The 27,131-nt window shown below is 36.5% G+C and overlaps 1 protein-coding gene across 7 annotated transcripts in view; it reads left to right on the top strand.

Annotated features, from left to right (window-relative positions):
- The window catches only part of PPFIA2 (PPFI scaffold protein A2), a 474,850-nt gene that overhangs the window by 319,888 nt on the left and 127,831 nt on the right, over nucleotides 1-27,131 (top strand). For all 7 annotated transcript variants that reach the window (XM_007457669.1, XM_007457666.1, XM_007457665.1 and 4 more), the window contains one exon: nucleotides 8,462-8,578. In XM_007457669.1, the coding sequence (XP_007457731.1) occupies nucleotides 8,462-8,578 (117 nt within the window). The remainder of the gene's footprint in view (nucleotides 1-8,461; nucleotides 8,579-27,131) is intronic.

The following is a 27,131-nucleotide window of genomic DNA, read 5'->3' as shown; positions in this document are numbered from 1 at the left end:
CATTCTCAAGTATTTTTCCATCCAATTTTTCCAACTCCCTATAGGACTTTTCCATTCATACAGTCTGCTGTCATTCAATACTCCATAAATATTTCTAGAGTGCTTTCTACTTGTCAGAGAGTTTACTAAGAACTGGGAATAAATAATCAATCAGATATAGTTTCTGGTCTCAAGGCACTCAGCGTCAAAATAGGCAGTCAGAAAACTAACATCCAATTGTGCTAAAGAGTGATAATTTGTATGATATGAGTTATTGGAGAATGCTAAGGAATTATGTAACTTAGATCGCTGGGATGCCACCCATCCCACAGTGCATGACATATAAGCTAAGACCTGAAAGATAACTGAGAAGAGTTAAGGAGGAGGAAGGGTGTGTAAGGAAAAACTCTGTCCTACCTCCTGTGATTCTCCTTTCCGCTCACACTGCTGCTACACTCGCAGCACTTCCAACACCAGCTGTACGGGAGTTTTTCCCCTACCAAACAATTCACTGCAACACCAACAGAGTGTCCTATAGTTTAACTCAATTCTGACACTATCTACCTGGAGGTAGCACCAGATCCTACAGGTTAAGGGCTCAGTCCCACTCCCACCCTACTTCAGATGCCAATTGCAAGTCCAATTTGTCATCTGTGCTTCTGACTGAATGGGTATAAATCAGAGACTCCCACTAACCCCTCCTTGGGTTTGATTAATTTGCTAGAGCAGCTCATAGGACTCAGGAAAACATTTACCTAACCTACGTTTACCAGTTTATTAAAGGGTATGATAAAGGATACAGATGAACAACCAGATGAAAAGATACATAGAGTGAGGTCTAGGAGGGTCCCGAGTTCAGGACCTTCTGTCCCTGTGGAGTTGGGATACATCACCCTCCCGGTATGTGGATATATTCACCAACCTGGAAGCTCCCCAACCCCTGTACTTTTGGGAATTTTATGAAGGCTTCATTACATAGGCATATCAGTCATTAAGTTCATTTCCAGCCCCTGTTTCCTCTCTGGAGAATGGTGGATGGAGCTAAAAATTCCAAGCTTGAAATCACAGCTTGGTCCTTCTGGCGATGAGCCCCCATCCAGGAGCCCACCCAGAATCCCCCATTAGAAAAAAAGATGCCCTGCGTGCTGTTGTCAGGAATTACAAGGGTTTTAGGAGCTCTGTGCGTGAACATTCCAAATGAATATAAAAACTCACAGCCAAGATGGCATTTTGGGTGTGTGTAACTGCAAGTCCTTCAATAAGCTAGAACATGAAGTATGAATAAGAAGATAAAGGTGATCATTATTACATTATAAATGCTTACAGTACATCATATACAATTAAGTATTTTACAGTCCAAACACACTAAAACATAGGTATTATTATCCCTCATTTTATAGCAGAGGAACATGAACTTGAGGTTAAGAAACTTGTATAAATTCATACAACCAGTAACACCTAGAAGGGCCAGGACTCATCCTAGGCCTTTTAAGAATATTTAAGAATGCTATGCTTCTCGGAATCACCTTCCAAATAAACTACTGTGTGAAATTATTTGTCTCAGGGTCCGCTCTCAAGAAATCTTAAACTTGGAAGAAAAGATAGTATAGATGAAATGATGTAAAGAAGAAAAATTTATATAATGTGCTGAGCACAGTTTTTGGCACATTGTAAGAGCTCATTAAATGATTGTTATTTTATTGTTGTCTTACTGCTTCTTTCTTTGTTTCCCTCATTTACTAGAATGTAAGCTTTTTGAGAGGAGGGCTTTTTTCCCCAGTGGTGTCTCATATTTAGAACAATGATCAATGAATATTTGTTGAATAAATAGATTAATACATTTTAGGGACTTCTCTGGTGGCACAGTAGTTAAGAATCCGCCTGCCAATGCAGGGGACACGGGTTCAAGCCCTGATCCGGGAAGATCCCACATGCTGTGGAGCAACTAAGCCCGTGCACCACAACTACTGAACCTGTGCTCTAGAGCCTGCAAGCCACAACTACTGAGCCCACGCGCCTAGAGCCCATGCTCCACGACAAGAGAAGCCACCACAATGAGAAGCCCGCACACCACAATGAAGAGTAGCCCCCGCTCGCCACAACTAGAGAAAGCCCGCGCTCAGCAACAAAGACCCAATGCAACCAAAAATAAAATTAATTAATTAAAAAAATAAAGTGCTGCAGAGGACTTCCCTGGCAGTCCAGCGGTTAGGACTCTGTGCTTCCACAGCAGAGGGCATGGGTTCGATCCCTGGTCGGGGAGCTAAGATCCCGCATGCCACGTGACACAGCCAAAATAAATAAATAAATAACAATAATAATAAAAAAATAAAGTGCTTCAAGAAAAGAACTGTCAACAACTCTACATCCGGCAAAAAATATCCTTCAGGAATGAAAATAAAATAAAGACATTCTCAATGAAGGCTAAGAGAATTTATCATCTGTGGGCCTGCTCTAAAAGAAAGTTAAAGGAAGTTCTTCAGGCTGAAGGGATATGACCCCACAGATAAACTTGGAAGTTTAGGAATAAATAAAGAGCAACAAAATATGAAAAAAAATGCATTTTAAACACTTGAGAAATGTGAGAATATAGAGATATGAAATAGACTCTATTATTTTCTCCCAAATCACATTTCTCTTAAGAATCACATGTTTCTGTGCATTTCCTGACACCTGAAGTTTCCAAGATGTCAACTTTCAGTGATGTTTTAGCTATCTTTTGAAGAGGACATCTTACATCATATGAAGAGCTCACTAAAACATTTTTATGAATCTCAAACTTTTGTTTTCAATAATGAATTTCATTTTCTGAACTTTCTGCCTGGAAAGTTTTTCTCCCAGTAGCCACATTGCTTCCTCCCTCTCATCTTCAGGTCTATACTCAGAAATCACCTAATTCCTAATTAAACTGCACCTCATAGCATCCCTCCCTTGCTTTAATTTTCCCTTTGCAATTATCGCCATTTAAAAATGTATTCCACTTATTTTTGTTTGTAGTTTGTCTCACCCAACAAGAATGAATTAAAGAACTTTGCCTTTTCCCCCTACTAATATTCCTAATGCCTGATACATCATCAGTGAAACATCAATGAATATATGTGAAATGAATGAATCTCTCCAGGTCATCAAGGAAAACTGTTTTTCGAAGAAAGAGGATAGAAGAGAGTCTGTTGCAAGACATGCTAGGAACTCTGAAACTGTCTGGTAGAAAAAGGGATGGGGGCTGGGGAATTTTCCTGACGAGAAGACTGGCCACCAAGACCACCAGTAGTCCACTGTGTGAGCTCAGAGCTTGTCAGAGATTGATAGGGGCGAAAAATAACCTGACAGAGGCAAAGGTTTAAAGAAAAAAAACTTGGAAGGCTGCCTTGGGAACCTAATGGGTTTGGGAGTGCCTAGAAGCAGTGAGTCAGGCTGTCAGAAGCTTAATGAGCTATCAGGAAACACGAAGAAGGGTCAAGGCAAAGCAATAAGCCAGAGGGCAAGAGTCACACAGATGCCAGAGTTTTAGCTGAAGTATGTTAGCTTTTTGAGTCCCCTGTCATTCTTTCATCATCTTCCCTTTTCTTTTTTTCCTCCTCCTTGTCACCTTGACTAGCCTGGATGAGTACCGGTACACCCTCATGTATTCTTTTTTTCTAAAGAACTTTTTTTTTTTTTTTTTTTTTTTTTGCCCCAGATTAAAAAAAAAATTTTTTTTAACTTTTTACCTTGTATTGGAGTATAGCCGATAAGCAATGTTGTGATAGTTTCAGGCGCACAGCCAAGCGACTCAGCCATATATATACATGTATCCTTTCTCCCCCAGACTCCCCTCCCATCCAGGCTGCCGCATAACATTCAGCAGAGTTCCCTGTGCTGTACAGTAGGTTCTTTTGGTTATCCTTTTTAAGTATAGTAGTGTGTACATATCCATCCCAGACTCCCTAACTATTCCTTCCACCCTGCACCCCCCCACCCCTGGCAACCATAAGTTCGGTCTCTAAATCTGTGAATCCCTTTCTGTTTTGTAAATACATTCATTTGTATCATTTCTTTTTAGAGTCCTTATATAAGTGATATCATACGATATTTCTCTTTGTCTGACTAACTTCACTCAGTATGACAATCTCTAGGTCCATCCATGTTGCTGCAAATGGCATTATTTCATTCTTCTTTTATGGCTGAGTAATATCAGATGTGAACTTGTTAACCTTTGATCCCCAAATTCCCCCCCACCCCCATGGGTTGCATGGGTCTTTTTTAAAATAAACACACCCCAAATCTCTGTAACATGTGGACCTCCAGGAGCAGGAGAGGTGTCTGGGAAGTACCTGGCTCGGGTTGGCCAGAAGGGCACGTTTCCACCTCTCAAATAAGTGCAAAGACACTTTTAGTTGCAAATGACAGAAAACAAATCCAAACAAGTTTGAGCACAGAGGGGAAATTTGGGGCTCATTTTACTGAAATGCCAGGAATAGAGTTGATTTATGGCTAAAATCAGCAGCAGAAGTAATTCATCAGGGCTCCAGCTTTTCTACCTGCTTCTGTATAAGGAGGAACTGATGGCAAACAGAACTCTGATCATATCCCACCAGCTTACATTCCATAGTAGAAAGGAGACTCTTCCCCCATATCTCTGCCAGAAATTTCTCTCAAGGAATTTTCTAATTGCCCTGGCTTAGATCATGTGCCCACCCATTGACCATGAGTCTGGCCCCCTGATTGACAGTCTCTCTAAGATTAGAGTGGGGAAGGAAAATTCCCCAGTGAAAATGTAAGATGTTGTCACCAAAAGGAATATGAATGAATTCTGGGCATTTTAAAACAAATGTCAACAAACACTTGACAAATCATGGCTGATCAGTTAAAATGACTGTAGAAAGTTTCTCTTGACCAGTGTTCCATGGGCCTCAGTGGATTGGTATGTGTGGAAATGCATGCAAAATTCTGCCTATATGTGAATCTGTCCAGGGAGGGGTCCATACTTCAATGAACTACAAAGGATTCCAAGGTGGGAGGATAGCAGTGCTTGGAAAGGAAATGCTTCCTTCCTGTCCTCACCCACCATTAACTTCCCCTGACTTAATAGAGCCCAAATGCAAAGCCATGTGAGACAATGTGACATAGTAAAAAGTATAAAGATAAGGACTTTTATTTGATTCCTTAGTTCTCATTAAATTCTCTTTATCTCAGTTTAATCACTTGTTAAATGTGGATCGTAAGACCTAATTTGCAGATTAAAATAGTTCAACACAGTTCTTGGCACATAGTGGGTTTCCAGTGCATTGTTGCATTTATGTCACAACTGAGTAAGCAACAGAGACTCCCCAGAAGTGATTTGTCCTAACCACCACGCCATCCTATTTGTAATAGGTCATGCTGTTTAACAGTGAGGGATCCAGTCCTACTTAACTATTCTAGACAAGTCACTTGAGCCCTCCCTCTAACAGCTTTTTCTGTCAGTAGAGCCCAGAGAATGTTTTAAGGCTATCTGCCACTTTCATTCTGCTTGCTATATTTGTAAACCACTTCTGAAGCCACCTACTGCATTCCTTTGTCAAGCCAGCTGGGAGAATTTCCTAAAGAGGCCTGTGCTAACCTTCAGCTACAGATTTCTAGGTGACCTTCTCTGCCCTTTTGAACACACAGAAGAGCAGACCAAATACAACCCCCAAAGTTGTATTCACAGGAGAGAACCTCTCACTTTCCCCAGTGTGAAAGGAAGAAGAATCAAGCTTATTAACACCTACAATAAAATCAGATGCTGAAGCTTTGCTTTCATAACTACCCAGGATAATTTGTTATTGAGCAAAAATAGAACAGAATATAATCATATTAGAATGATAGAGAATGTAGAGGATCCTGCATCAATTCTCCAGTTTCAAAAATCTAATTTTCAGGATTGATTTCTTAGAAAAAGTAGAGTTTGCATGTTAGTGGTTGAAAAGTTTGTCTTTCTTGGAATTAATTGTCATGTATATATTTTATGAAAAACTGGAAGTTTGTAATTTTTTAATATAGTGGCACAACCATATTTGCATAAGGTTTTCCATGTGAATTTGGTGTTTTGACTTTTCTAATTAAGGTCATTAATTTATCATTTCACTGAGTCATTCAGTAAATCTTTATAGATGGCCTGCTTTATTTTAGGCACCAGGGTGTATTTGATGTTTATCTGAACTACTAAACAAATTGAAGTTATTCTGTAAACTAAGAGTTAAGTTTGATGTTTAAATATTTTTCAAAAAGGTCTCTCTTCACTTCTAATTCAATAGTGGAAGAAAAAGCATAGAATTTTAAAATTTATTGTTACTGTTGTCTTAACATATTTAAGTCATGGATGTTATCTTAGTGACATGTCAGCATACAATACTTTAATTTAAAAATTCACAATAAAGTTTTATTATGTATTGATTATAATATAATGTTATTGCTTTATGCAAGAGAAAGATGTTAAGAATGTAATATGAAAATGATATATCCAGGGACTATTTCATTCTTGTTTTTCCTTTGATGTAATTCATTTCTACACTAACTAACATGAGAGGAATGTCTGATGATTCTCAAACACAGTAAATCTTTATCTTTTGTTATTTCTGAATGAATTAGGTTTGCATTCTTTGTTTTTCTATATCCATTTATTATTTAATTTAACATTTATATTGAATCCCTGCACATACTAATGTGATGTGCTGCTTCATATGAAAATGTTGTTTTCAATAATGTATTCCTTTGAAAATTATTTTCCCATGAGATATCATTAGGACTTCTGCTAGCTAAATAAACAAGCAAAGTGAGTAAGTAAATAAAGGAGTAAAATATTAGATTTTAATGGGTAAGATACACACCAAAATAAACACAGATATATTGTAAAAAGTGTAATGGCTAGGTATACTTTCTCTGAGAAGTAGGTTTTTCAGCTGACTTTTGAAAGCTGAGATTGCGTCAGCTGTAGTCTGAGCTGGGGAAGAATCCTTCAGGCAGGAAGATCACAAGTTCCTCAGTTCTGGTGAGAAAGTGCCAGGTCTGTTTGAGGGACAGAAAGGAGGCCATTGTGGCGGAAGGGATCATGTAGGGTGTTATAGACCTTGTTAAGAAGTTTAAAATTATGCTAAACAATTTGGGAAAACAGAGAGGTTCTTTGGAAAGCTGAAGAGTGACACAATACAACTTAAGTTTAAAAGATGAATCTGGCTGCTTTGTGGATGATAGATTGTAGATGGGCAAGAATGGGAGTAAGGGAACCAATTATTTGGGGATTGCAGTACTACAGGAGAGAAGAGCTTTTACAGAGTTGTTCTTCATTATGTAGTGATATGCCCTTAAGAAATGATAAGTTATGTGTTGAATTGCTGGAGGTCATATGCAAAATCACTTTTTCTCATGAATATATCATTGGCATGTGGGCAGCAATGGCAGGCAGCAGGACACATACCCAATCTCTCGATGTCTTTTGTTTACTTGATAATTCTTTGTCTGTGTGACATGTTGGTCTCATAATTTCAACATATAATTTTAATATGATTCAATATTTATTTAATACAAATATTCAATATAAATATAAAATTCAATAAATATTGAATCATATTAAACATATGCTTAATATGTGCTAAATACCATGGACATTGATTTCCCCTAGAATCAATACTGACTCAATATCTGAGTTGGTCCTATAATAAAACTTGCCAAGAAACAAATAATTTATGGTATTTAATGTAATGTAAAATATTTTCAAAATAATATGTATAAATAGCAAATATATTTTTAAAATGCTAGAATGTGATTTTCCACTCTGTATATTATTAAGATCACTTAAACTACAACTATCTAAGAATCTTGTTTCTTAGTTCAAAGTATCATGTGTATAAATCTGAGCTAAAATTTTGCAAGAATTAATTGCCTTCTGAGAATTTTTTTTCTGTAAATTAACTATATTTGGACTAGAAGTACTAAAGTAACGGCCGTTAAAATAATGACAATGAGACCAATTTAATTCTAAGTGCTCATGATAGCACAAATTGTTTAAGTCTAGCTTCTTTATTTGCTTGTTTTAAAATTGCAGATGTGCTGTCTCTTAGGGAAGATGAATGTGCTCATAATTAGTTTTTAGTCGTCAATTTTCTGATTTATCTTTCTTTCATACTTTAAAAATTCAGACTAATACAAATTTTATTACATTTCATAAGTTAAATTAAAAAGTAATTTCTGAATTAATAACACATGGATCATGCCACTGATTTAAAAACATCTCAAGCTAGATAGATACATTTTCCAACTAGAAAATATTTTCTTAATTTCACATTCCTATAAATATAAATATTATTCGAAATGCTAGCCTAAATCTTAGAAATATTTTTGAACTAATAATATGAGTAAAATTTAATGTTAATTTTCTGATTATTTGTATTCATTTGTTCTTAGCCACATTCAAGTAAACTCAGTTTTCTTATACTTCATGCTCTATTTTAGATTTTAAAGGCATAGTGCTTTTATTTTGCAGATTGTTGCCTTGCGTGAACAAAATGTTCATATACAAAGAAAAATGGCATCAAGTGAGGGATCCACAGAGTCAGAACATCTTGAAGGGATGGAACCTGGCCAGAAAGTCCATGAAAAGGTATGACACATATGACATGCTCTTACATGGAAGTGTTTACTTGCTGTATCATTTGACAGGAGTATGAAATATTTGTGTAATTCATGTAATAAACATTACTGTGTTTTGACTTGTTGATCAAAAGTGCATTATTATTTCCTTTGTTGTTAATTGCTCCTAATTTGATTCTCTCAAAGATAATATATGTGTGGATTTATGCACATATATATATTTGAATTTCTCATTACTTGCTATTAACTTGATTCTCTTAAAAAGAATTTAATTACATATCTGTTTGAACATATCTATAATTGAATAAATTATAAATTGAATAAATATCTAAATATATCTATATATCTCTATAGATATATTAATAATCTATATCCAGGACTGTTTAAAATACAGTAACAATAATTTTGATTTATAAGTGATATTATGTACAATTCGTGACTAATCTGTGGCTTATCACTGCAAAAACTTTTTTATAATATCTTATTTGACTAATTTTCCATGTGTTTGATAAGACCACAGTAGTACTCCAGTTAATGAGAAATTACATAAAAAGATATCTGAAGTCATTAGACTTTTACTGTTTTTTAGAAGAAATTGATTTTCCTTTCGGGTGGGACATAGACCCAGGCCAAGGAACAGTCTGTTTGGCACTTTTCTGTGCTGAACCAGTTGTTCCCAGCACAAGAGAAAGAAGGTCGGTTGCTGGTAGGTCTGGAATCAGATTAAGATTACATAGGCATTTGCACATCCTGTGCATGAGATTTAGACCATCTCCTGGATATTTGCAAGTTATAGCCCTGGATGCTTGAGCTCCTTAATCATGAAGACCTCATAAATCAGGTAGCTAAATTGGTGTCATTGTGAATATCAGGAGGTTTTAAAACATAGCAATTAAGAAGCAAGTGACTGTACCACAAAACAAATAGCACTAGACTTCTTATCATAAAATAAATTGAGTACTTCCTCATTATCCAGTTGAAACAAATGGAGGGGCTTCTTATGTTTCCTCCTTCAGCTGTAAAAGCAAAAGAAGCCAAGTAAACCAGACATTTCCTGAGACCGCCATCAATTCTGGTGGCTGAGAAGCAAACTTCATTAAAGGCTTTACTATTTTAGCCTTTATCAATGTATTTTATAGAAATCTTAAGGTAGGTATTAACAATAAGCTACAATCTGACAGCTAGATTTCATGAGCTATATTTCAAATTTGAATAAAACTTATTTCTCTTTTCTTCAGATAAGTAAACTGACATTAATTCAGTAAATAAACCACCAAGCTCTTTAGAATAGGGCATTTGCACACAATCCTCAATTTAGGAAACTAAATGTCATTTTACTATTACTGTTTCATTTTAATTATGCCATCAGTAATACAGTGCTATACCTTTCCTCAGAGAATTACAGAATGACATTGGTTTGAGTATGAAAATGGACTTTATGGTCATCTAGTCTTTTTCTTAGAAGTCTTCAAAATATAGTGATGCCATATTATGCTGATCTGGACTAAAATTAAAGAAATATGCTTTCAAAGGCATAAAGAACTTAAGATCTTGTCTATTCGCTAACAAACCATTTGGTGCTTAAAGCATTCCTCTAGTACTTCTGGGGAGTGGGGTACTCATACATGTAGTTTTGTTCAAATATTATTTTTTTAAGATATAACCCCTAAATTTTTAGGCATTATAGAATATAAGACAATTCATGTCAGATTAATTTTCAGAAACTGATTACAGAATTAAGATGAGGACCTGTGAATAAATGATGTTTGTCTCTATTGGACTCAACAGATAGTGGTATATACGTGGAGGTTTCTGAGTATTTGAAGACTTAAAGTACTTGTCTTTAACTTTCTTTGCCTTCCAGTTCTCAGTGAAGGCATTTCAGCCAGTGTAGAAGAGAAATTCTGTGCCATTGCTAACTCACTCACACTTTTTTATAGATGTAACTAAAGATTTTTAAACATTGTAATTATCGGCATACTTTTTTTTAACATTTCCCAGAATTGTAGGAAGAGTGATTTCCAAATGCTTTGAAATAATGATATACTAGTATTTTAAAAAATATCGTGCCCCTATCCTGCAATGTAATCCTAAAATGTATGTCATATACTTCTTTAATTTTAAAAATAAATAAACTGTGCTTTAATTCATATTACTCCTGAGACGATTCAAGAAGGCACTTTAAAAGTTTTATTTATATCATATTTCTTTGCCTGATATTTCCTTTGTTTTCAACTTTATTGAGATATAACTGACATATAAGATTATATAAGTTTCAGGTGTGCAATGTGATGGTTTGCTCTACAAATTATGTAAAGTTAAGGTATACAGTGTGATGATTTTGTATAAGTATATATTGTAAAATGATTACCATGATAAGATTAGTTCATTCATCACCGTGTGTGTGTGTGTGTGTGTGTGTGTGTGTGTGTGTGGTGAGAACATTTAAGATTTACTTTTTTAACAACTTTCAAGTATACAATATTAACTATCGTCACCATGCTGTACATTAGATCCCCAGAACTTATTCATCTTCTAACTGCTGACATTTTTTGATAAAAGCAGAAATAATATCCTAATTATTATTTTTATCATCCCTTTATAAATACTGCTAAATTATGCACCTGAACATTATAAATCATCATTTTGAAATTATCCCCTTTAACAGGATTATTTAAGGTATGTTAATACCATTGAATAACAAGTGTTATAGGATTGTAATTTAAATCCTAACACTTAATTTTTCACTAACAAGTGTTTAAAAGGTATATTAAAACAAAGGAAAAGAGAATATTATTTTGGGGAGTGTCTATGTAGCGAAGGTTATCAGCGTAGAGTGACTGTAGTATTAGTGTATAAACTGCAAAGGGGTTGTTGAGGAGGAAACATGAAACTATTGTCAGGTGCTGTGGAGCTGTCAGAAAGTGACTTGCAAATCCTAGTCACAAGGATCGCCCTTTGTTTAGAGCAGTAAAGTTACTTAAATTACATAGTCAGGGTGGGTTATTAGCCAGCAGGAGAGGTTTTACGGCAGTGGCTTGAAAACTCTGTTGACAAAATAGTTGATAAAAATAGTCTCATAAAAGCACACTCTGAAACAGGCCTACTACTCATAGAAAAGTTGTGTAATTTATCAACATTTTGAAAACAAAAATGAAAAGAAAAAAATAAGCTTAACTGAAACAATTTTGTTTCTGTGTGCCATGGATTTAATCAGGTGTTCTAGAATAACATAATTATCCACGGGATAATAAAAAAATTTTCAGAACACTAAATTTTACCTCATTAAAAGTTCAGGGCTAGGATCCATAACTTTCTTCCTGCTGCTTTCCAGAGAGGAGTTAACTTGTGAAAAATAAATTTTAATAAGCATGCTTCTCTTGTAAAAGAGATAGTAATGCTCCTGGCTCATATATTCTGTACTTCCAGTTATTTTTTCCAGCTGCAAATGTTTGCTAAGTAATGTGGGTAAGTAGTATGTTAGACAGTGGTTGAGATTCAGAAGACATTCCCTGTAAAATTTGCAGGAGTGAAAATAATATGCAGTGAAAATAATCTGCCCAAATTAATATTGTAAAACATGATGAATAAAGTGGTGTCAAAAATGATACTAGAGTTTAAAGGAGAGATACATTAATTGTGACAGGAAGTGTCAGAGAGACAGTGTGGAACAGTGACTTGTTTGAAGTCAGTAGACCTGAATTCAAATCCCATCTCTGCCAATAACTACCTGGGTGTCCTTACTCTGTAACCTCCCTGAGTATCAGTTACAGGTAAATAGTCATGCCTAACTTGTAGCTTCGTTGTAAAGAATAGAAACACTGACTATGAATGACAAAATTCTTGACACATTGATTACAAGCAATAAACAGTATGGTTATAATATTTATTAATGCTGTGTTCTCATGGTCATTCATTTTTCAATAAATATTTAGCGGTGACCTTACTGAAGTGCTGGGAAATTTGTCCTGTTCTGGGTGGTTGGGACGCTAATGAATAGGGCAGATGAGGGCACAGACAATAAGCACATACATGTAAAAGGGAGTGAGTGTGATCAAGGGGCAGGTGCGAGGTGGGTGGGGAGGATAGGTAGACATGGCGCTGAAGAGCTTTTCAGGAGGTGGAGTTTGAACCGGAAACCAAAAGAGTACAGGGAGTTAATGGAAAAGCTTAGTTTTTGAAACAAAGGAAACACTAAGTGCAAATGCACCGACAGTGGGAAAGAGCTTCTTGGGCACATTCTTGGGAAGAAAGGATGGCAGGGTAATGTAGTCTAGCTGTTAGGAGAGGGAGAAGTGGGAGACAGGGCACACAGGGGCAGTGAGCAGGGGCCAGATCATTTAAGTTCTTGTCGGCTGTAGTAAGGAGTCCAATTTTATTTTCAGAGCAATGGGAAAACATAGAAGTGTTTTAAACATGGAAGCATCTTGATTAGATACTTTTTAAAAAATCATTTGCACTACAGTTTTATGTCCATTTATCATTTTTTCACATATAATACTTCTGAAGCAGTTAGAGACTCTTTTTCCTTTTCTTAATTTTACAGACAATGAAATTGATGCCTACTTGGAAAAACTAAATGACTTATTTGTCCAGAGCAGGACGAGAACCCCAGTGTTCTCACCTTTGTACTCTCATGTTCCTTCATGTCAGGATGCTTTCTCTAGGTGTTATTATTGATTTTTGAAAATTCATTCTAATCCAACCTTATTTTTTTCTGATCTTTTAGTCTTTCATAATTACATGTTTATTTGTCTAGAGTTGATTATTTTATTCTACTTATGATTTTTTTTTAATTCCTTTTTTTCCCCAAAAATCTCTATTATATTTTTTTACTCTGAACAGATGCTCCAAGGCAGTGGCATTTAAAATTTTTAACTACTATGAGTATGGCTTTTAAACCTGGGCAAGAGGGGTCCACAATTTAGCAGGTCTATCTCTGGCCCTCTGTGCCTATCCCTAAGGATGAAGGGTCCATGGGACCAGGGGAAACTGCATGGGTGTGAGCCACACTAGCACCCCTTTTTGACCATATGCCAAGTTCCTGGCAGCCCAGACTTTCTGACCAAACAGACCTTAGCCTTCAGGGCCCTTACGAGCTTGTTCCTAGGAGCAACATCTGTCCCTGCCCGGCCTCCAGTGCACCCATCCCTGGACCTAAGAAGAGACCAAGGGATACCTGTTTTTTGGGTCCCACGGAGTTTGAAAGTGCTGCCTGAGGTATCCACATATATACAGGTAAAACAGACCAGTATTCTGGAAGGAGCTGAGGCTGAGAAGAGAAGGAGAGCAGGCTACAATCCAGGGCCATATCTGGGTAATTAAGTTCTGGTGTGGAACTTCAAGGAGTCTGAGAATTATTCATTCTGGCCTAAAAGCCAGTGTGAAGGTATTATTTCAAGGAAGATAGTAGGACATATTTTTATTTGACAGTTTGTTAGCTTGATTTATAATTGTTACATATTTGGAGTTATGGCATGTAGACCTCTATTTGCTCTTTTGCCTTGGGCTCCACAAACACTAAGGACCCACCTGTCTGCTACCCACTGTAAGAAATATGATTTAGTTGCAACATTTTACTATGCACGCACACACGCACGTATGTGTGCATGTGTATGTATACATCTGTGTGCATGTGGGTGTAAAACTGAAACTGAAGTTTCACAAAACAATAGTTACACTTTACTATATGCAATACATTTTGATATTTTTTGTTCATTAGTGACTGAGGAATTACCGTAGTTCTTCCCAGAGCTAAGGGTGGCTGATCTTTCTAGTGATCACACAACAGCACATCCTTGGCACGTCATGGGAGGTCCTTTCCAAACTGGCTGGCCTCTTCTCACCTCTCAAGCTTCTCTGCTTGTCACCCCACTTTGAACTTATGTACTCTGAATGAACCAAGCTGATGCTTCCCTTTTCAAAAGTGTTGCTCTTGTTATTCTCTCCTCTTAGGATTTGACATTAATTTGTGACTGTTCTTTAAATTAATAAAATGCAACATAATAATTGGGTACTATGTAAATGGGCAGGCTGAATAAATATAAAATCAGAAATATATTTTTGTTTGCATTTTTTCAGTTCTTTAATTCATGCCAGATAGGCAGAGAACTTGGCCAAAAACATGTAAAACAAAATGAAGAATCGGTAGCAAGAATAATTCTGAGATCAGAAAATCTAGTTATTGTCTAATGGTTGCATTCTGTACGTGAAGGACACTGAGCTGAAGTTTTATAAAAGATGAAATATGGCATGTGCCTTTACCAAAATTAAGGGTTTTGTGGATTTTTAGTGATACAAGGCTGTTTTAGACTGAACCACCAAGGACAAAAATGGGCACTTAGAAAAAGTTAATATAACTATGTGAGCAATATGCACCTCAGTAATGACAAAAGATCTTTATTTCCTCATGCTATTGTGCCATATTATGAAATACCATAATATACAGATTCTACATAGTCTCATACAAACCTGTTAGCTGTATATTTAAATGTTTGGCTTATGTATATACCGCATATCTATTTAAAAATACTATAAGATACCATTTATCACAAATGCTATTCTTTCAAAGATCTCTGCTATGTTCCAGCTGAAAGCCCTCATTCATAGGGATGTGTCCAGTTATTAACTGTATTTTGCCCATTTTTATATGCCGCCTTCACTCCATGTCAACTACTGCCAGTAACTGTTCATCCAAAAATTCAGTTCTTTGTTAATTGTGGCTTATTTTATGCATTATTGATTAAGCCCCAATTTCTTCTCTGTATCAAAGATAATTATCATTTGAATTTTTTTACATCTGAATAGCCCTAACAGAATATTTTCTTCTGTGTGTTGATCCCCTATATAGTGATCTAATTTCTCATAATGACATGATAATAAAGTGTATACTTCTCTTTTAATTCATCAATTGAATTTTCAAGCAATGAAACCAAACAGAACTATGGGGTTTATGAATTTGCCATTTTGGGATTGGCACACCTCCTAGCAAAAAGAAGGTCCAAGTATAGCCCTCGATATACGAGGGCGGAGTGGCCTAGAGGACTACGATTGGCTAGAAAAGGGCCCAGAAGAGGCAAGGTTAGGCTGTTTCATGGTTCATCCATATGTACAGGAAGTTAGACTGTATCAATTTTATAGGAGTTGAGTATCAATTTTATAGGATAGGAAGATTATGACCAAAAGTCATCTTTTATATACAATGGCAAAAATAAGAAGTAAAAATCTTCTAATGTTGTATGGGAATTTACTGAGTTCAAAACAAATCTCTCTCTGAATGCAGTGACTGGATTTTTATGCTTTCACTATTCTTTTAATAGATGGGAAGTGAAAGTGGAATTGACTCCTCTATCTTTTTTTTTTTTTAATTTATTTATTTTTGGCTGCGTTGGGTCTTTTGTTGCTGCGCGTAGGCTTTCTCTAGTTGCAGCAAGCAGGGGCGCACAGGCTTCTCATTGTGGTGGCTTCTCTTGTTGTGGAGCATGGGCTCTCGGTACCCGGGCTTCAGTAGTTGTGGCATGTGGGCTCAGTGGTTGTGGCTCGTGGGCTCTAGAGCACAGGCTCAGTAGTTGTAGCACACGGACTTAGTTGCTCCGTGGCATGTGGGATCTTCCCAAACCAGGGCTCAAACCCGTGTCACCTGCATTGGCAGGCAGATTCTTAACCAGTGTGCCACCAGGGAAGCCCTGACTCCTCTATCTTTAATAACAAATTTAGTATCATTTATATTATTAGCCCAGATTCGAGAGAAGCAAAAAAAACAATTTTTTGCTGAAGTAGGATAGTTTCAGACTTTAAAAGGCTGAGTGATTCACAAGAGTTTGACAGAAAGTTTGTTCATTTATCTCTGTCCTATTGACATAATTTGAGTGTCTAGTCTGTGACAGGGACTCTGCTTTCTTATATGGATATAGAGAAGAACAGATACTTTTCCTTCCCTCTTCATTGCTTTGTCTGATCTTTAAGCCAATCCAGGAGAATTTTTAAGTCTGTCATTCAGATGTTCTGCAATTGGCCTAATTTTATTTTTCACTTTGGTAGAGTTTATCCATCTTAACATTTCTCATGAAGCACGAGTTCCCCAGAAATTTAATGGATGTTTTACAGAACCCACTGCCCCCAAAAAAGAGATTTCTCAGGACAAGAATATTAATATATATTATGCTATACAGTTTTGAACTGTTATCTTTACTGTAGTATTTATTAAAATCTATTAAAATTGCCCAAGAGGAAACATAGTACACAGTGTTTCCTGAACTTGTATGACCAGAAATTCCCTTTATTTGCAGGAGAATTGCACGTGCCAAAATGAGTACTCTGAAAAATATTCCTTAATGCTGGCTCTGGCCTTTCAAAGACAGGCAGACTGTTCTTCAAAGCTGTCTGTAAACCTCATTAACAAAAGGGCTACATGCCAATGAGAACAAGATAAATAACTTGTACAAAGCCCTTTACATTTGCCAAAAGTACTTTTACATAGTTATTTCATTGGATTCCTGTAATAACCCTGTGATGTTTGTAGAGCAAAGTTTACTGGCTCAAAGTCACACAGCTTGTGAGCAGGATGAGCCGAGATAAATAGTGTAACAAGTATACAAATATTAAAAGTGGGGCTTCCCTGGTGGCGCAGTGGTTGAGAGTCCGCCTGCCGATGCAGGGGACACGGGTTCGTGCCCCGGTCTGGGAAGATCCCACATGCCGTGGAGCAACTGGGCCCGTGAGCCATGGCCGCTGAGCCTGCGCGTCCGGAGCCTGTGCTCCACAGCGGGAGAGGCCACAACAGTGAGAGGCCCGTGTACCGCAGAAAAAAAAAAAAAAAAAAAGTGAACATGGGTGAAAAAGGTGGCATATAAACCACCTGATTTCATGGATTTCAAAATATAAGAGTATTTACTTCAAGCAAAGTCTTAAATCTTTCCAGATGTCTAAAAGCATGAAAGAGCTTATTAGACTGAGCATGAGTCTTAAAAAAAAAAAAAAAAACTTAGACAAAGAAAACTTTGTTACACCCGTGAGTTACACCGTGTGATGTCTCCACTATCATCTAGTCAAGTGTACTTCTCCAGCAATTCTTACTGTGCTCTCCTTTGCCATCAGTTTTTTTCTTCATCCATCCCATTCCTATAACATACGAAGTTCTTCCAACTTAAAAGTTCTCTTTTGGTCCTACTTATACCATCAGCTATTGCTCTATTTACTACTCCCTTGTGCAGCAAAGCTCTTCTACTCACTGTCCCCAGTTGCTTTCTGTGCTTTCTTTGTAAACCTATTCCAGGAAGGTCTTTGCTACACAGAAACCTCTCCTGTTACCATCATCACTCATTTTATATTGCTAAATACAGTGGCCAATTCTCAGCCCTTCTTGAGTTGATGTCATAGTTGTTCACCTTTTTTCTATTATTATTATTAGATTCGCCTTTATTTTTCACTTGCAGTATAGAAAACTTGACTCTCTGTTTTTCTCTTCCCTCACCAGTGGCTCAGTCTCTTTTCTTGGATCATATTCTTCTTCCTGACTTCTTTTTGTTAAGCATCTAGTTATGTACTTTATGTCCAGTGAGATTATTTTATCCTGAGAGTTACATTAAATTTGCTTTAAACTCCTATCCCCATCCAATGGAAGCTTCTATATACTTTCCAACATTTTTTCAAATTCCAGAAAGTTTACGTTCTCATGGTCAGACCTTGCTCTAATATTTATTTGTTTGTTTGTTTATTAAAGTATAGTTGATTTACAATATTGTATTAGTTTTAAGTGTACAACATAGTAGTTCAGTATTTTTATAGATTATACTCCATTTACAGTTACTATAAAATATTGGCTATATTGCCTGCTTTCTTCTTGGATTCTTAATGCTGAGGTGAACCGGGGCTCAGTTCTCCATCTTTTCTCTCAGTGATTTCAATCAGCCTCATAGCCTTAAATGCTGTCCATATGCTAATGACTTACAAATCTTTACCTCTACCGACCCTACAACCAAGTATATATATCCAACTGCCTATTGAACATCTGTCATCTCCACATGTGTATCTGAAAGTCACTGAACCTTAAACTGTCAAAAACCTTTTACCTTTTGATATTCCTCTCCAAAACTCCCTGCATCTTCTCCATCTCAAATGATGGAAATCTCACCTTTCCAGTTGTTCAATCTAAAGAATTTGGAGTTATCCTCAAGTCCTCCCTGTGTCTCACACCCCACATCAAACTGTAAAGAAATTCTATTTGCTCTACTTTCAAAATATATCCAGAATCTGCCACTTCTCACCACTTCCACTAAGCACTCTGCTCTAAACCACTATCATCTCTCACCTGGATTATTGTAATCACCTCCTTCCAAGTCTCTCTGCTTCTCTTGTGGGCCCTTATTGTCTATTTTTAACATGACATGAATCAGAGTGATGTTTTAAAACATAAATCTGAACATGTCAATCATATGCTCAAAACTCTGCAAGTGTTTCCCATTTACACAAGGCTCTCCATGATTTGACTTTCCTCATTCTATGACTTCATCTCCACCATCACCCCAGCCACACTGGCCTCCTGTTGACTTCCGACTTGCTCTTCCTTCTGTCTAGAATGCCCTTCTTCCAGATATCTGCATGGCTATCCTCACTTCCATCAAGGCTTTGTTCAAATGTCATCAATATATTCTGATATTCTAATATATAGTATAATTCATTTATTTATAATGTCTATAATTTATAGTCTGTCACCCCAGCTAAGAATAAACTCCATGAGGGTTAAAATCTGTTTTATTCCTGATGAAGCTTAGGTGCCTAGAACAGCTCGTGACACATGGTAAGCCCTTAATAAGAATATGTTAAATAAATAAATACCACACTATTTTAACTATTATAACATTAAATCTTGATCCTTAGAGTTTAATTATAATATCAGCTTTTGAATTCCCATTTTAAAACCCTATTGATATTTTCACTGAAATTGCTTAAATAAATTAATTAATTTGGGGAGAATAGTCACTTCTATGATATATTGTCTTGCCATCTGTAATATGGTTTGAGTCCCCATTTATTTATGTATTGTTTTATGTTCTCCTATAAAATTGTTTAATTTTTCACATAGAGATATTACAGATTGTTAGATTTTATTTCTTATATATTGGTTCAGTATAGTGTGGAATAGCATGGGTCAGAATGGTATGCTTGACTTTATAGTCTTCAAAGTATCACTTCAAAATCGGTGGCCCCTCAAAATCAAATGCCACCCACGTACTATTGCAATAACCCACTGACATACGAGCTAAATGAAACCATTCCATACCAATCACTGGCCTGCTTTTCAAGTTCCACTAACAGTAGTGTCATTCCCTAACTGAGTGGTTCTTCAGAGGTTTTCCTTTCTCCAAGTTATACCAGACTGAGGCTTAGTTTCACACGTAAGTTCCCAAATGCATCAAGGTGACTGAGCCAGGAAGGTTTTTCCAGTCTTAGCCACACACCAAGCTGGAACCTGCTGACATTGGATAGTGAACTCAGGTCTCAGTCCAGACTCTTACTTCCCTCGTGGTAAGTTCTCCTTGTGAACTCTTGGAGCCCTTTCTGATCTAGTCAATTGTCTTAGCCTGTGAGAGAATTTGAAATAACACTGAACTTCACAATTAAATGGAGAGCAATTGAAAGTCTGTCAACATCATTAATCATTAGAGAAATGCAAATCAAAACTACAATGAGATATCATCTCACACCAGTCAGAACGCCATCATCAAAAAATCTAGAAACAATAAATGCTGGAGAGGGTGTGGAGAAAAGGGAACCCTCTTGCACTGTTGGTGGGAATGTAAATTGATACAGCCACTATGGAGAACAGTATGGAGGTTCCTTAAAAAACTAAAAATAAAACTACCATACGACCCAGCAATCCCACAACTGGGCATATACCCTGAGAAAACCATAATTCAAACAGAGTCATGTACCACAATGTTCATTGCAGCTCTATTTACAGTAGCCAGGACATGGAAGCAACCTAAGTGTCCATCAACAGATGAATGGATAAAGAAGATGTTGCACATATATACAATGGAATATTACTCAGCCATTAAAAAGAAATGAAATTGAGTTATTTGTAGTGAGGTGGATGGACCTAGAGTCTGTCATACAGAGTGAAGTAAGTCAGAAAGAGAAAAACAAATACTGTATGCTAACACATATATATGGAATCTAAAAAAATAAAGAAAGAAAAATGGTCATGAAGAACCTAGGGGCAAGACAGGAATAAAGACACAGACCTACTAGAGAATGGACTTGAGGACATGGAGAGGGGGAAGGGTAAGCTGGGACTAAGTGAGAGAGTGGCATGGACATATATGCACTACCAAATGTAAAATAGATAGCTAGTGGGAAGCAGCCGCATAGCACAGGGAGATCAACTCCAATAAAGATGTTAAAAAAAGTCTCTCTTTTCCTCTGCCTCTAGAGGTTTCATGCCCCCCCACCGCCCCATCAAGACACTGTGGAAGAAATCATTTATCAAGGCTCCACTAAATATTCTTCCTCTGGGATGGGGTGTATACTTTTCTTATATTTACATATCTAAAAGGACTCCTTAATAATTCTTCCAGCTAGAAAGATCCTCTTCAGTGTTACTTCTTTATTCTATAGCTGAACAAAGAAACATTTGAAGACTTTCAACTGAAAACAAAAATAAAAAACAATAACAAACAAAAACACTTACGTACACTTCATCTCCTTATATCTTCTAATTATATAGGTTAAGAATTTTACAGATGAATGTTTTTCCACATTAATAATTCAATATTTTTATTTCATGTTGTAATATGAGAAATAGCTACTTTTTATATTTATGAGTGTTATTAACATTGATCATGGCAACATTAGCTAGAAATTTCTCATCTTTTATTTAGATTTAAGACACTATAAAAATGAAGTATATTTCTATTAAGCCACATACATCAGCTAGTGAATGATGTGTATTCTAGTTTAAGTATTACAGGAACTTCAGAATAACGAGATTCCTCAGATGAAAAAGATTCTTAAATTCAGTGGAAATTAAAAAGTGGCCTAGAATTTCTGTAAAGATAATAAATCTGTTTTATACTTATTAACAAAACATTATTGATCACATTAAACTAAGAACCGACAAGCAAAGGTCTATTGCTGGATATTTTAATTGAATAAAATTATCAGGAATTTACTGTATCATAATGAGTTTGCAGATCTCAGTGTTGAACAGTAAAATTATTAATGGAGAAGTAACTATAAGAAATTATCTGAGGGGCTTCCCTGGTGGCTCAGTGGTTAAGAATCTGCCTGCCAATGCAGGGGACACGGGTTCGAGCCCTGGTCCAGGAAGATCCCACATGCCGCAGAGTAACTAAGCCCGTGTGCCACAACTACTGAGCCTGCACTCTGGAGCCTGCGAGCCACAACTACTGAAGCCTGCGTGGCTAGGGCCCATGCTCCGCAAAAAGAGAAGCCACTGCAATGAGAAGCCCACGCACCTCAACGAAGACCCAATGCAGCCAAAAATTAATAAATAAAAATAAATACATTTATTAAAAAAAAAAAAAAGAAATCATCCGGTCTAGAAACCTTCCAAGCAGGCAATATTTAGTCAATTCTATTATAGAGGTTTGTTTCTTCTCATCTTTTGGAAATAAGAGATAAAGTCAAGTCGTTCCGTTTGAAATATTACATTAAAAAATAATTAGTTGATTCTAGGGTCTACTATTCTTGGGTCTATTATCACATCTTTTATTACATATATTTCACCAACAATTTTATTATTGTATTACTTTGAAGCTTTTCCCTTTATGCCAGTTTTTTAGGTTTGATGAATAAATTAGATACAGTTATTAGTAAAGTACCTGGATAATATAGATCTGTGGTTCTTAACCTCAACTAAACATTGCAATTACTTAGGGAGATTTAAAAACAATTATATGTCTGGACCCCACCCTTGGATATGGTCTAGAGTGGTTTCCATTCTATATTTTTATTCAGTTCTTCCAAGGATTCTGATGTGGAATACAAATATTAGTTCTGCTTTGTTATAGGCTCTAGGTTTGCAGGGATTGTAAATAAATGATTTACATATAATGAAAACAGATTTAAGGAGTCATCGTGGAATTAGAAGTAACAGCTGTGAATTCTGTGCTGTAGAATTTCAAATCAAAGACAAAATGTTGTTATTTGTTGGACAAGATTTGAAACCTGAAGTCAGGTCTGATTTTTGAGAGCTAAAAGCAATATGGAGATTAACAAAAGCAGTGTATGCAGATGCCCAAAAGCCATAGCCTTGAAGCACTAGAAATCCCCAGTGCTGAATTGCTATCTGGTCCTTATGAATTTGGTTAATTGGTTGCTTTATTTGGTTTATTCTTTTTTCCCACATTATGCTGCATTTAAGCAGGAGTCTTCATATTCTGAGCACCCAGCCTAGTGTCTGACATATGGTAGAAGCTAAACAGTTTTGGTGATTGAATGAATAAATGAAACAATAAGTAGATTTAATGAATGGATAAATGAAATGATAAATGAACAAGAGAGAATGAACAAAAAAAGAAAGAGAAAATTGACAAAAGAAGGAAGAAAGGAGAGGGGTAGGTAGAGAGAAAGTACAGACTCCTAGGAATATGAAACTGGAATGCCTTCATTCAAATCTTAATCTTATGACTTTTTAGTAGTGTGACCTTAAGCAAAATACATTCTGTGCTTCAGTTTCCTTTTCTGTATCCAATAGGTTGTTACAGGGATTAAAGAGTTTATGCACATAATGCATGTGGAACAGTACCTGACACTTAGAACTTAATAATGTTAGGGAAATGGAGTAATTGTTACAAATGAAAGCTTAGAGCCAGAAAAATTTTTAGCTATAAGTTCTTGGGTAAGTACTCAATAAATGTTAACTATTATTATAATTTGGCATTATTCTAATGAATGATACAGTCTTATATGGGGATTTGGAGGCAAATCCAAATTTGAGAATTGGAAGTAAAATGAGGAGTACAATGATCTCTTGGAATAAAAGGAAATATTTGCTAGGGTATCACATTGACTGAAGTCTTCTAAGTCTCTTCTTTGGTCAAGGCCTGGTCTCAGATTTACTCATATAGTCCACATACAGACTTCATTATCAGCCTATGCAATCCCTGACTGGTTCCATCTTTCATTCTGTTATGTATATTTCTTTCATCCTAATACATTGATGACTTGCATGGAATTTACAATGAACTATCAGCTCTAATTTTTGTTACTTATTATTTTTATGCCTATGAACACTTCCTTTTTATGATTTGGGTTTTTTTTCTTTATTCTTTGTTCTACATTTCTTTAGTACTACATTTCTCTTTTCCTCACAGAATGAAATATATTTTATTACTTTCCTGTTTTAAGGATTTCTTCATATCCGCTAAAGAATTATTGGTGCTGGATATTTATGTTAATGATTGAAAATCTTAGTGTAACTTCTTTGAGCAGACGATCAATAATTCATCTCTAACCATAAAATTTTATAGAGCTATTTTCAAAAATGAAATGGAACTGCTTATTGTTTACCCCTTAAATGCTGATGAATTTTAAGTATATCTGTGCCTCTAATATCTGAATTAATAGTAAGATAAATTCCTAATTTCCACTCTTTAGCATCTTTTTCTATTTTCTCTAGAAAGATTAATAAACCATGAGAAGTAAAATGCATAAAAGAAAAAAGAGCTTTTTGAAATTCATTAGGAGAGAATCCAAGACTTATGTTTCAGTCATGAAAAACATGGGCAGGGAGGTGTCAAAAATGTACAAGTCAAGTTCAGAAATATGTTCATAATAAAGTTTAAATTATCAGCTGCCATAGTGACTGTAGTTAACAATACTGTATTGTGTATTTGAAAGTTTCTAAGAGGGTAGATCTCAAGTGTTCTCACTACAAAATAAAAATGGTAACCATGTGAGGTGATGGCTGTGTTAACTAACCTTACCGTGGTCATCATTTCACAATGTATATATACGTCAAATCATCACTTTATACACCTTAAACTTGCACAATGTTATATGTCAGCTATATCTCAGTAAGTCTGGGGAAAAACTGTCTACTGCCAAGTGTAATAACTCCCGAGGAAAATGAAAAAGGTCAACCAAATATTCATTCCGCATGGGCAGCACCATTGAACTCTAAAAATTTATAATTAACATAGCCCCTAAATCCTCTGGAATAGCTTGTCAAGAAATATCTATCCAAGGGAGAAATCAATTATTGTTATGTTAATATAGCAATTTAAATGCCCTCTATTCTGTACACTAAAGAGGCACTCTCATCATTTAAAAGCACTGTGAAAAATTATTTATTATTATGTTTAACAAACTGCTATTCTTTGGCAGGAGAGCAATGTATGGCCACAAATATATGCCCAAAATAAGTAATAACCATTAAAGGAGCATAAAATGCAGAATTAAAATGGTCACATTAGTAATTTAACTGTACCACTGTTTTGTAAACATGTTAGAGTATTCTTTAATATATGCTAAAGCTAGAAGTAGAGTGAAAAATGTATTAATGGTTAGGTCATTTTGCCGGAGATTATCAAATTCAAAGAAAGACCTATTTCCATTTTTTACCTGGTATAATATGGAAGAACATGTCTAAATTCCTGGCTTCATCTCATGAGAAGTCACTGTGACTGTGACGTGATGAGGCCTCTGGGACTTCATTTATTCCACTTGGTCTTACACATAGGCTGTCTATTTTGACCATATTATTTATTTTAAGGTGAATTTATAACAATGGTTTCCTAATTTTACTTCAAATTTTTCCACTCTTACAGATAATTCATCTATGTAGTGCTTTCAAAACACGATAAAAAAAAGACTAAATTCCCTGTCATAAACTTTATACAATGAAAGCTAAATATATTGTCTCTATATTTCTTTTTTTTTTGAATCCTTACTGTTTTTCCTAAAACTCATCATATTCATTAATGGAAACATTCATTCATTCATCCAACAAATATATTTTTGTGGAAGATGCTGTTTTGGTCACTAGAGACATAGAAGTAATCAAAACATTTATTTAGTGAACAAAAGTCTATTGCATCATGTGCCAGGCATCTTTCTAGACACTTGTGATACACCAAAGAGTAAACATATAAAGGCTCTTTACCTCCTGAAGCTTATAATCCAGCAAGTTGGAGGAGGTTAGCAGAAAATAAACAATAAATATAAATAAGTAAATCATTTGTCATGTTAGAAGATGATAAATGCTATTGAAGAAAAAAAAATTAGAGAAACACAAAAGGATCATGAGCCCTAGGGAGACAAAGGGATGGAGACAGTTTGCACTTTTAAATAAGGTGGTCAAGATTGGCGTCCTTGAAATTGTTGAGGTTTTTAGTCATGTGGGTTACTAGGGGAAGAGCATTCCAAGCAGAAGGAAGAACTAAGCAAAGACTGTAACTTGGGACAGCGATGGACTTTATTAGAGGAACAATGAGTTTGTCAGTGTGACTGAAGCAAGAGAGCAAATGGGAGAATAGTAGGAGAGAGTTCAGAGAGGTAAAGGCATGGGGGAAGGGGAGGGGAGTAGGGAAGGGGGTTGGGGCAGTGGTTATTGCTCACTGTAAGTTTTCGCTCTTGTGCTGAGTAGAATGAAAAACCATTGTAGTGTTTTGAGCAGAGGAATAACTTTATCTATCATGTAACAAGATCACCATGGATCACTCTGGTTGTTTTAAGAATGAACATACGGGCTTCCCTGGTGGCGCAGTGGTTGAGAGTCCGTCTGCCGATGCAGGGGACACGGGTTCATGCCCCGGTCCGGGAGGATCCCACATGCTGCAGAGAGGCCCGCATACCACACACACACAAAAAAGAATGAACATAAAAGGACAAAGTTAGAAGCAAAGAGACCAGTTAGGAGGTCATTACAGTGATTCTAGTGAGAGTAAATGATGCAGACAAGGGCTGGTGTTGAGCAGGAAAAACCAGCTACCAATCCCAGGTGAGGATTTGCATGGAGGATGGCAAAGGTCATAACAGTACCAACCACCAGAAGTCAGAGCCTACATACCTCAGCCTATTGCATCTTCTGGGGTTTCGAAGTCAGCAAAGAGGACTGACGACAAGGAGCTCCTTGACATACAGGAGGTAGCATACATGGGTAAGATTCACATGTACTGCAGAGATAAAGCAAACATGTTTTCCTGATAGATTGCCCCTGCTCTGCTCATAGAATCTTCCTCCGGTTCCCATCTCACCCAGAGTAAAAGTCAAAGTTCTACAGTGATCTCAAGAACCCACATCATCTGCCCATCTATATCCACTCCCATCCTCTTGCTGTAGTTCATTCCATTCTAGCCACACTGGATCCCCTTGAAAATTCTAAACCCACTTGTGTCTCCCAACCTTTGATCTTTCCAACTGGCACAGCACTACTCACAGAAAGGAGAGGCGAGGCAGCAAGATCAGCCTCTGTGGCCTGCACAAATCTCCCGTGGCTAGGGAATTGGTCCTTCCTGGTAGCAGAGGCAGGACAATGGACTGCACGCACGCCTCTCATGCTGCCGGGGAAGACCCGTTCTCTTCCGCTCAGGGGCCGA

The sequence above is a fragment of the Lipotes vexillifer genome, unplaced genomic scaffold (genome assembly GCF_000442215.2).
Source record: "Lipotes vexillifer unplaced genomic scaffold, Lipotes_vexillifer_v1.1 scaffold117, whole genome shotgun sequence".
Classification (NCBI taxonomy): Eukaryota; Metazoa; Chordata; class Mammalia; order Artiodactyla; family Lipotidae; genus Lipotes; species Lipotes vexillifer.
Note: the sequence above shows the minus strand (reverse complement) of the source record. Positions and strands in the feature narration are given on the sequence as shown.